Source organism: Cyrtonyx montezumae, unplaced genomic scaffold (genome assembly GCF_038088225.1).
Source record: "Cyrtonyx montezumae isolate F1298 unplaced genomic scaffold, pur_monq_1.0 scaffold_8, whole genome shotgun sequence".
NCBI classification, from domain to species: domain Eukaryota; kingdom Metazoa; phylum Chordata; class Aves; order Galliformes; family Odontophoridae; genus Cyrtonyx; species Cyrtonyx montezumae.
Window position 1 is genome coordinate 52263715 of NW_027072089.1, and position 12019 is coordinate 52275733.

At 34.9% G+C, this 12019-nt stretch overlaps 1 protein-coding gene across 3 annotated transcripts in view; it reads right to left on the bottom strand.

Annotated features, from left to right (window-relative positions):
- Positions 1 to 460: 460 nt before the first annotated feature.
- The window catches only part of TMX3 (thioredoxin related transmembrane protein 3), a 29519-nt gene continuing 17960 nt past the window's right edge, over positions 461 to 12019 (bottom strand). For all 3 annotated transcript variants that reach the window (XM_065752977.1, XM_065752976.1, XM_065752979.1), the window contains 8 exons: positions 11480 to 11546; positions 10833 to 10931; positions 9911 to 9968; positions 8976 to 9029; positions 8590 to 8646; positions 4844 to 4973; positions 2903 to 2971; positions 461 to 1571 (listed from right to left, as the gene is read on the bottom strand). In XM_065752977.1, coding sequence (XP_065609049.1) covers positions 1305 to 1571; positions 2903 to 2971; positions 4844 to 4973; positions 8590 to 8646; positions 8976 to 9029; positions 9911 to 9968; positions 10833 to 10931; positions 11480 to 11546 — 801 coding nt within the window. In that variant the 3' untranslated portion in view covers positions 461 to 1304. The remainder of the gene's footprint in view (positions 1572 to 2902; positions 2972 to 4843; positions 4974 to 8589; positions 8647 to 8975; positions 9030 to 9910; positions 9969 to 10832; positions 10932 to 11479; positions 11547 to 12019) is intronic.

Here is a 12019-nt window from a genome sequence, read left to right on the forward strand (position 1 = left end):
AATTCATTTTCCTTAGTTATGTTTATATTATCATAGTTTGTTCCAATACAGAACTTAATTATTTAAGTTTACCAATGTCTTAACTTAAAATGTCTCAGAGTTACAGCGCGGTAATCTCTTATGTGATCTAGCTGCCTTATACAGAGGACTTGATCTGTATCATATACTAATATTACTTTAAAAGACAAAACAAAAACAAACACAAACAGCGTGAATACAAAGATGAGGAGCAACAGAAGTTCTGTTTGTATGTTACTCCTCGTAACATCATTGCTAAAGGCTTCATTGTAAGCTTATCCTTTGAGATTTTAACCCTGGACACAAACTAGTTGTTTCCACAGGATTGTATTAAAAAGTGATTTTTATGACTAAATAGATAATAAAAATACATTATACTGATCAATCTGTATGAAAGTTAATATGCTCCGTTAACTCTCTAGGTAACAGTCTAAAATAGCAATATCAAACACCTCCAAGACAACAATCCAAACTAAACTCTGTAAACACGTTTACATCGGCCAAAATGCTCATCATGGGGAATTTTGGCAAAACAGTTGAAGGGTGCTTGTGTCATCCTTTATCAAGTCGTACTGCAGTTTCAGAAAACTTTTAGTACAAATGATCATTTGTACTGAAGTTTATGTAACTATAAAACAATCCAACAGATAACCTTCTCTGAAAAGTTCTACAATGCAGTTCTCCAATAATTTTTAGCTGCTAACATACTATGTATCATGTAGATATTCTTCACTGACACCAATTACATTAGTACATAATTAAACAGTCCTCTGGTTTGTAACCATTTACATTCACCTTGATAACAAAAAAGTATTTTTTTCCAAAATGATGTGCAACAGTAGAACATGTGAGTTCCTGGAAAAACTGTAATTTGCCTTTAACTATCAAGGTTCTGAAAGACTTTACAGATCTCTTAAAGTTACTTAGTATACAGCCTTCATTTTCAGAGTTCATTTGGGCTGTATTATTATTATTTCATCAAGTATACTAAGGTCAAGTAATATTATCTCGCTGTTCTAGAAATGAACAATGTAAAACTTCCCCAAAAGTGCCAAATTGTACCTGCAAATTCCTTCATATTCCTTTGATAATCATTAAAGACAATTGAGAAAACATCCCTATTTCAATTTTTTCCTGTTGATATCTGAGAAAATTTGAATACATGCAAGTCAAAACTACCATAACGCAGACACAAAAAGGTCCTCTTTCATGAAGATCATCAATAAATGACTACCTTCAATAAATAAGTCTATTTGGAAATTCTAGAGATTTTCTCGTTCAACACATTAGTCTTTTTTCTTTTCCAATAGGTCTTTCTGTTTAAGCTCTCCATCTGAAAGTGCTGTATATTTTCCATTCTTTTCCTCCTCTTGCTCTTCCTCGCTGCCATCATCTGTGAGCTCCCAATCGCTGTTTTCCTTCTTAACTGCCTCATGTTCATCTACTCCTCCGTCTGTATCAGCCGTGCAGATTCCATAACACATTATGCTGATGACACCCAGAGGCAACCCAAAGAGAAAGCATCCCAGAAGTGGTGAACTCTTGAACACTGACTGTTGGAACACAGATTTGAAGACAAAAACACTTTCATTGACCAGACGAACTTACCGCATTACTCTGCATATTTATTTACTGACATCTGAACTGAGTCAGTTTTCTTAGGAAGGGCAAAGCAGTCATTTCAGCCATTCCTACTGTAAGCTTATTAAAAAGTCTTAGATTAATATTACAGTGTTCCAATAGGATGATTAATGTTAACACATTGACTACATACTCTATTCGTTGTTTGAAGCTTGGGAAACCATTGTGCTAATAATGTTAAAATAACATTTTAAAACAACCAGTTTAAACTCTCATTTGTGTCTCATTCTCAAAAATGAGTTTGATTCATCATAAGGATCTAGAGAAGCCATCTGTTATTAGAGTGCTTCCTATTAAATAGTAGCTTGAAAGACTTTATTGCACAAGAGGAAGGACTTTCAGTTTCAGAAACTGATGTGTGAATGCTGCATGCTGACAGAAGTTTGGAAGCCACATAAAGAAACACAAAAGTAAATTCAAATTCACAGCAAAGATTTTTTGGTTTGTGTATGACAAACAGAAAAAATTTACATCTGCCCAATAAAATTCTGTTAAGCACTGTTAACCTCTAAGAAGAGTGATAAAATATTTGTTTTAAAGCCACGCCAAGTACAGGATATAATCTTTTTATGCCCTAAATATCTTCCCTCAGAATGTAAAAGTGCTATCGCTTTTTATCGCTTTTATGAAAGGAAGAGGGTTAAGGAAACGATGCTGAATTCTTCCTGTTCAACCCCTTAAAATATACAACAGATTTAAACCCAGAAAGGGAATTAAAAATAAAAAAATTCCCAGCATATTGAATATTTAGCACACTAGAAAATGTTATTAGAGACTTTCATCGAGAAGTTAATTAGGCTTAAACTTAATGCATATATGTGTGTGACTGAACATATACATATGAACAGATCTATATAAAAATATTTCTAAAACCTCTGAAAATATAAGGATCTTGATTGACAGGGTTACCATCTCTATGGAATTGCTAGGTCATGGCCTGAACCAATGACTGAGTATCAGGTGAGGATGCATGGCTAACCCAGGGAGCTCAGGTACATTGCTTACACCTGAGTAACAAGAAGGGTTTGGACCCAGAGTCCTTACCCTCATTTACGGGTTAGCTGCTGAGGGAGCAGCAACTCTGTTCAGAGATGACACTCTCCTCCAGATGTCACCAGTCTTTGAAAAGGGTGAGCCACCTTCTTCTACATAGCTTTATAAACTAAATCTTAAATACCTCCATGAGTGTGCTCCTTGCCTTCCATTGCTCCACAGTATCTCATTTACAAAATGAGAGACTTACCACTACTGTAGACTTGGCATCATAGACTATTCTCTTGATTCGTTGCAGAACTCCATCACCACCTTGTGCCTGAAATTTCAAATGGAACCATGTCAAAACTGCTGACACTTTTCAGTTATGATTCCAAAAGTTCACTCTTCAGACCTTGAAATCTTAAGTCCCTTTAGAAGGAAATGAAAAGTAATTATTCTTGCATCTCACGATGTCCAGACACTCCAACTTCTCAAGCATGGACAAACATTCCAACAGTCTCATGAAAAAGTTTCTCACAATTGTTTTAAGCAAATGGTAAACAGCAGAGTTTCCAAAATACTAGATGAATGTGAACCTAGTTTGTGTGTTGAACAAGACCAATCTTAACCTATCTCAAAATGCCAGAGAAACAAACAGAATAAAAATCTACATTTTAAATGACCAGAAAGTGACCCTGACCAAATTTCCTTAAGTTGCAAATTAAAAAGATGAAGGGCTCAAAGAAGGTTACCTAGACCATAGAGAATAACAAGGTGAATATTCCAACACCTTCCAAATAAGGGAGGTAGGGATTATCACATTCTCCAGAAATTTCACTGCGGTTCAGAAAGCTTACATTCCCTTACTAGCTTACCACTGTACTTTAAAGACTGCCATTCATTAAGAACTGTACAATTTCCTAGATCTGAACATGTCTGTAGTAATGCCATGTTATGTCTACAGACGTCATTTAGCTTAAATGAAATCCCATCCTGTACTAGCCCTCTCACATACATACAAAAGATGTGAATTCAGACAGACCTTTAATCAATCTAGCTAAACTACTGTAAACAAAATGTACAAGACACAAGTGATAGTACAAGAAAAAATACAGGGCATCACATATACAGAATTACTCAAAAACCAGACAAACTAATTTAATGTTATATTAAAACGAAGTTAAATAGATGCTAACATAATTCAAAATTCATAAGTGCAACTAAAAATACTAAAAAGTTGAGAACTGAAAGAAAATATGCAACTGAAGAATTTACTTGGAATATCCCTTGCCTTGCAACCAGATACTTTGGCCAGTAAAGTCATCGACAGCAACCAAAGCCACCCATATTTTGTTGTTGATATATCAATCTGTCAGACTAAATAAATCAAGGTATCCTATATGACTGAAACAATCTACAGACTTACTTGTTATTACTTGTCAGCACCCTAAAACTGTTGCTATAATGTGATGTGAGATTCAACTAACGCACTAAGCATTCAATGTAAAGTGAACTGGACATAAGTGCCCAAGAGGCAGCAGGATGATTTGTCAGCACTGCCTTCTTTTACTGAGAAGCCATCTTACCCTGTGAGCACAAACGAAAGCTCTGATACACAGTCTTTCCTTATCCCCACAGCATTGCCTTTTGCTCAACTTACAGTCCACTGAGGGTAGCAGCAAACCTAACACCAAGAAGACTGTTCAAGCAATCAACTGTGGGAGGATTGATTAGGGTTGTTATAAGGTCATTAAGAGCAGTTAGAGAAAAGCCAGCTTGTGTTTGAAATACGCAAAGGAAGTACACCAACAATTTGAATCAGAACATATCATCCACTAAGCTACCAGATTTATTTAGTCACTGCCCAAAAGAAAGCATAGAGCCAAATTACCTTCACCACAAAAAAATTAAAGGAAACCAGGAAGAGAATTACAAGCTCTGAATTCGTCAGTGACAACAGTAAAAGAAATCTCAAAATAACTTAACATGTTCTATACAATAAAACTACATTTGCCTGCTATTAAAGGTTCTGCAGTCAGAAATCTAAGCAAAGACCTCAAACTCAGAATCACACATTTATTGACAGTTCAAGACAAGAAGACAGAAAAGTAGATAAAGCATATGACAAACAATCAAAGCAATCTTTTTTTTTCCTACTTCAACATCCTATAAGGTAAATAACATATTTGAAGTCACAATAAAGACTTACTTCAGCTGTACCATCCAAGATATTGTTAATAAACTGAACCATGTCTTCTGTGTTCTCAATATGCCTATCTGGTAGAAAATACTGCTGATTGGAGGTATTCAAAACAACAATAGTAGGGATTGTCAAGTCACTGGAAACATATAACAAAAAGGTTAGACATGTAAAACATTACTGTTTACAACACTGCAATTCAAATGACTCCTACATCATTTAATGACATTGGACATCATTAATCTTCTCCATGTGAGCTGCAAATACCAGTTCCTTAAATAAAAGAAGGAAGGAGAAAGAGAATCACTGTAATGGTACAAACATGTTTTGCATTAATACTTTTCCTTCTTGACTGTGTCAGTGAAGCTACTGAAGCTTACTGTATTTTACATACCCAAAGAGATTACAAATAAAATACCTTGTGACTTTCCAATTAGTAAGAGATCTCAGTGGTCTTGCATTTGAAATGTACTAGTGGCACAACACTCTGCTTTAGTGCACAAATACAAATCTATAATCCAAGAATTCAATTCCAGTTGATCAGATTTGACCAATCAACCTCTGCCTATCAAGTCAAAAAAATACATTATCTTTTAGAGATAGCAAACAAGCTAGACTTTTCTAACCATTACTACTCATTAGTTGATGTTCAAATATATAATCACTACTAAGGAACATAGAATCAGAAAAAACATAGTTTGGAAATAATCTCTAGAGATAATGCATGATAATCTATTTCTCCAAGCAGGAATAAAGTCAAAATAAGATCAGGTTTAAGAACAAATTTTTACTATACAAGCACATTTTTCAACAAGCATGATAATGTAAACCTCATTTTTCTACATTTTCATTCATGTCTAACTGACTCACCTACATGCATCTCTAATCCAAGTAGTACTTATGATGATTTCAGCCTTCACTGTAACTGTTGTAGTCCATAATCAATCATATTAAATTGTATAAAAATTACTTAGCATTTACTCAAGATTCTAATTTTCCTTTGTATTACAGAAATCATTGCATGTTTTCTGGCATTTTAATCTTTAAAATTTAAATTCAATTCCAAAGTTAGCATTGAATAACTTTAATATTTATCCATGAAAATGTTAAGCTCCTAGAAAACAGAATACTTCAGTTGCAGACCATATTCCTAGAATTCAAGTTTAAATCATGATGCACCTCAGAAAAGTAAGACCTACTAGAGATAATAAAATAATTTAATCCTTCTGAGTGTACTCATAAAAAAAACAAAGCCAGCTTTGTCAACAGTGAAAGCTTGCAACAGGATTTCCTAAATACATTTTTCCCCTGCACGTTTTTATTCTCTATTTATAAGGAGTTATTGAGAAATGTAAGCAAGGAGTCAATCAGATGAAGTGCTTGATCACAATACATCAACGGCTGTCAAAAAGTGTCAGTCTGGACATAACCAAAAAGTTTTACTACTTGGATATGGAAAATAAATTGATATTAAGCAGTGTAAACCACTTCCCATCCATAAAAAACAAACAAACAAAAAAAAAAAGCACCAAAAAACAGTGATTCTACCACACATAACAGTTTGTTAGCTTAAGTTTTGGCGTTGGCTGAAAAGCAACCAAAAATTAACTTGATATATAAGATCTATATGCTATCCAGAATTTCATAAAGTCACATGCTTAACTGGGTTATTATAAGGGCTGAGAATTTAATATGTACATCTACAGCTGATGTTACAATGACGTTACACATATCTGTGGAAGATGAGGTGTATATGTATTATTAGGTATATTTCAGAAAAATACATAATATACTGCTTTCTTTTTCTGTGCACACTTCAACTACTATAATTTTTTAACTCAGCAGAAGCATTCTCTTCCCTTGATGAAGACAGAGATAAATGACACTAACTATTTATGGAACTATTCAGTCTAGTATCAGATTTGGAGGTTGGCAACCCTGCCTTCAGCAGAGGGGCTGGAACTTGATGATCCCTGGAGTCTCTTCCAACCCAAGCCATTCTATGATTATACATCTAAGTCTGTAAGTGTATTTCTGCTAGGGACTACTGGTAGAATAATTTTGTTCTTTGTGGAGAAAGAGCATTTGTTGTTATGCACATCTGGAAGAATAAAAAGTATTCTGCAATAGATTTCCCTTGTTTCAAGAGGCTTTCTCTATCTGTTTCCATTTGCTGCCACCTAGTGGAAAACTGAAAGTTTGGCAATATTATTTTACTCAAAATATTCAGGTAATCACATAAACAGCAACTACTTCTATTCAATGTATTCTGCTGATTTCCAGTTACACTGGAAATGTATGTTTCATTTAGAAAACAAACTAAAAGGCTGCATCTTTTACACATTTTATGCTGCTTCCCTACAGATGCACTATCTCTGTGTTTCAGCTCTACAAATCCATGGTGAAAACAGGAATTTATCCAGCTTCTAAAATGCTAAAAAATAGGGGCAAATAAAGCAAGATCCATTTTAACAATTTTCAGTTTTTAAAATGCCCTGGTTAGAATAAAATATGACTCTCCAGAAATAAAAAAACAAAACAAAAACAAACATGGCTAGAGTATAATCATATATCAATGTCTAACAGGAAATATAAAACTTCTAATGTTTATAGTGTCCTGGAAATTTAGCCTATAACAGAAAAAAAAACCCAACATAGTGTTCTAATTGACTAGCCAATCTAATAAAATAATAAATAAGAGATAATCTGTCAATCAGCACTACAAGTAAGACAAACCTCTAAAATTAAATTCTGTAGCTATAACAAATGATACTATATTTCTGAGGTGACAGGTGTTACTTTTTTTTTTTAATTCACAAAAATTCTTCAGAAGATTGTTTTAAGTTAAATAGATTAGTGACAACTACAAAAAAAGAGTATTTCAATACTGAAATACTGAGATGCTAGAGGAAAGGAATGCTATCCAGAGGGACCTGGACAGGATTGAGAGGTGGGCCCATGACAACCTCATTAAGATCAGCAAGACCAAATGCAAGGTCCTGCATCTGGGTTGAGGCAATCTCAAGCACAGATACAGTCTGGACAGAGAATGGCTTGAGATCAGCCCCAAGGAGAGTTATTTAGGAGTGTTGATCGATGAAAGATTAAACATGTGCCAGCAATGTGTGCTTGCAGCCCAGAAAGCCAACAATATCCTGGGTTGCACCAAGAGAAGTGTGACCTGCAGGCAGAGCTAAGTGATTCTGCCACTCTGCTCAGTTCCCGTGAGACACAACCTGGAATACAGTACCCAGTTCCAGAGCCTCCAACACAAGGACACAGAGTTGCTGGAGCAGGTCCAGAGGAGGGCGTCAAAGAGCACCTCCCCTACTAGGGACAGGCTGAGTGAGCTGGGGCTCTTCAGCCTGAAGGAGAGAAAGCTCCACGGGGACCTTATAGCAGCCTTACAGTACCTGAAGGGGGCCACCAGGAAAGCTGGGGAGGGGCTTTTTATAAGGGCAGGTAGCAACAGGTTGAGGGGAAATGGCTTCAAACTGGAAGAGGGTAGATTTAGACTAGATATCAGGAAGAAATTCTTTACTGTGAGGGTGGTGAGACACTGGCACAGGTTTGCCCAGTGAGGCTGTGGATGCCTCCACCCTGGAAGCATTCAAGGCCAGGCTGGATGGGGCTGTGACAAACCTGACCTAGAGGGTGATGTCCCTGCCTATAGCAGCAGGGTTGGAACAAGATGATCTTAAAGGTCCCTTCAACACAAACCATTCTATGATTCTATGAAATACAAATGTACTTACTCCATTAGCAAGCTATTGATGTAATCATTTCCATCCATATGGCCAAATTGGAAATCCCTGTAAGAAATGTGAAGGAAAACATTATGAAAACAAACAAACAAGGATAATGAGTCACAGCACCAAAATAAGTTTGTCCTTAATATTTCTGTGTACCTCAGTTACAAGAATCAGAATTATAATGCAAAAAAAAAAAAAAGGTAATGCTGCAGGACAATCAGCTACACAAAACATAACCAGTTAATGAAACAGTCAACTAATGTCTGTATATGGTTAAAAAAAACAACATACTATACCATTTATCAGGTAGTTAAAAGAAAAATAACTGCTGCCCTATAAAGTCTAATGCAGAAGTTCCTTTAAGATATTGTAGAATTACATGTGCACACCTGTGAAAGCGATCCCGATAATCTCTAGCAACTTCCTGAATAATAGATTTCAGTCTGGAAAGGGAAAAAACAACAACAAACCAATAATCTGTCAATCCAAAATATACTCTGCCAAAATTCAAACACGTAGATTTCCCCAATAGGTAGCAAAAAACATCTCATAAGCAATATAAATTGCCTACTCAACCAACAAACAACCATCATTTTCACCTTTATTTTTGAAGCTTGAAAGACTTTCTAGCATAGTGTCAATATAAGAAAAATAGTGTCAGGCTGTTTTGCTTTATCTACCATCTTCTGAATATATAATACTGTAACCTTGAAGAAAATCCAAAGATGATCTGTCAAAACAGTATACTCACTGCTTGGACAATATTTTCTTAGCGTACGTATACAGTCAGATAGTAACAGAGGAAAGCCTTGTTCTTCCTAGTCTCTAGCAAATTTTGACTCACATTAAGAAAAGGTATTTTCAATTAAGTTCTGCACATAATGAATAGCTAAGCATCACTAAATTCATTTTAATGCAGCTGAACTGAAAAAACTTCTCTTGTTTAAAATAAAGAAATTTATCTCAAAATCATCTGAACTTAGGTACTCTCTTCCACATTAAAAAGATGAGGGTGTTTGAGTTCACATGATTTTAAAAAGGTGACAAAGTAGCTAAAAGAACTATGCAATCGCTGTTCACATAACCTCACTGAAAGTCTCCCTTTAAAACTTCTCCCTTTAAAACTACACAGACTTCAACAAAGCCATAAAGTTATAATGATGTCATAATCTAGAGAACAAAGTACTAAATTTAAGCTTCTCATTTAGTCTAGAATTTCTGAATTTTTAAGAAATTTCCAGAAAGCATCAGAATTTTTTAGGTTGATGAAGAACTTTTTCACTGTACTATCACATTTCCACATCACCAGTACTCAACTCTGTACCTGGTATGTTCCACTGAAGAGTTTTTGTCATCAATGACTGCAATAGCAACAAGTTTTCCTAAAAAGGAAAACAATATTTGAAGCCATTTATAAAAAAAGAAAATAATAATTGCATTTTCAGATGGAATATAAGCCATAACAATTTAAACAATTTGTAACAGTACTTCAGTAACTGCCTTTTTAAAATATAACAATATTATTTTCAAAAACGTGAGGATTCAGGCATTTTGTATCTTTAGAATCTCAAAGGAATCAGTGCAGCACAGAGCATAAATCTGATTTTAACTTGGAGGTAGATTATAAGGTATTCTCACCTGGAAAAAAAAAAATCAACACAGCATATCCACGGCTTTCTAAGCCATGTACAGATCATTTGCATATTACAAAAGTCACTTGGATGCAGTTTTCATTTGACTTGCAAGAAATTTTACCCAACTGAAGTATTCTGGGACTGGTCCATTTTGATAGACATTCATTTCCCTAGCTCATCATATCTAATCTAAAGATATTTGAATCAGCTACCATCTGAGTAACTCATATAATACTTACTCGAATAAGTCCAGCCATACTTTACATTTCAAAACCTGTTTATACAACTCCGTTGGTTTTTCAAGAATTGATGTATGGAAAATCAAAATCACTGCTAAATTGAAAGCCTTGCTTAGTTTTTGTGAATACTACAAGATCAGACATTTTATTTTGTTATTAAGGATCTAGTGCAGGCTTTGGATGAAGCCTCTGGTAAGTAGAAAAGGTCTCCTATTTTTGAAGTTGGCTGGACAACATCAACGCTTAATTTCCAGATTAAGTAGAGTTGTTTTTTTTTAGTTTTGTTTTATAAAAAGTATCCTTTTTTAGTCTTCTTTCGCTTTTCTTAATGTTTAATTTTAGAGGTGACTGTTCAAACATAGCAGCATCTTACCTGTATCTCCGAGTTCATACAGTGTAAAGCCATCTACAGTAAGATAACCTTGAAATCTTTCTCGATTTATCCAAGATGACAAATCACCATCTTCATACTCTAAAATACAAAAAATGCTGAAAGTTAAATACACATCATCAATGAGAAAATACCACCTTTTTTTCCATTTCTTAGGGTAAGCTTTATTATGTCAAGCAATACCCCACTCTCATTTCTGAAATATTAATATATATTTTGTACAGTAAAAGTCATCTAAGAGATACAAAATTGTTGTTCACTGCATCTGGATTTCCCCAAAGGTTATGCTGATGAATACTCATCAAGCTTCAGCAAGTTTTCCTCTACTTTCTGATTGTGATAACAAGTGAAGTGCTTTGGTGAAGGCAAAGCAATAGTAGAAGCTGCATCTCAATGAATAACAAAGTAAACTTCTTAACTTCAACATCAGTACTGATGAAGACAGTTCCTCCTCCGATGTATTTTATTCTGTAAGTAATCATTTTTTTCCCTGAGCTGTCATGAAAGAGCTGTTATTTATCACAAAATTTCCCACTGCTCCATTTTGACTTGAAGTAAGTAACTCCACCTGTTCTAGTTTCTCCACATTTGCTTTCAGTATCTTCTCATAAAGTAACATACACTCTTACCATCATACACAAAGTAAGCTCCATCTTTGAATACAACAACAGCAGGTAGTTCAGGCAAGGTCACATACTGAAAGAGAGGTGTTCTCCAGTTATTCCACTTAAAATTGGAAGTTTATTTTAATCAGACATCTCCAAAGTGAGGAAACATACTCCATGGGGAAAATATTCAAGTACGTTTAAACACATTCTGCCTACACATAAGTAAACACTCCCTCTTCTGCAATATTAACAAGAAACAAAACAAACCTATTCTTGATGGGTAGGTCTCATAAAATATAAAACAAACAGGATTTTTTCAAGTATTTGCAGTAGCACAAGAAAGTTCTACTAAAATCTGACATGAATTTTAAATAGGTCATAACTTGAGGGTTCCACCTAATGTGCTATTCTCTGTTTTCAAATTGCACCTTTGTCTGGATAATTTCTATACAGAAACCACTACTGAATGGACACTCAATAATATAGAAGACCTAAAGACTACAATATCAATAACTAAATCCAGGCCATTTCCTGTGGTTCAGGCTGTTGGAAGTACAAAGA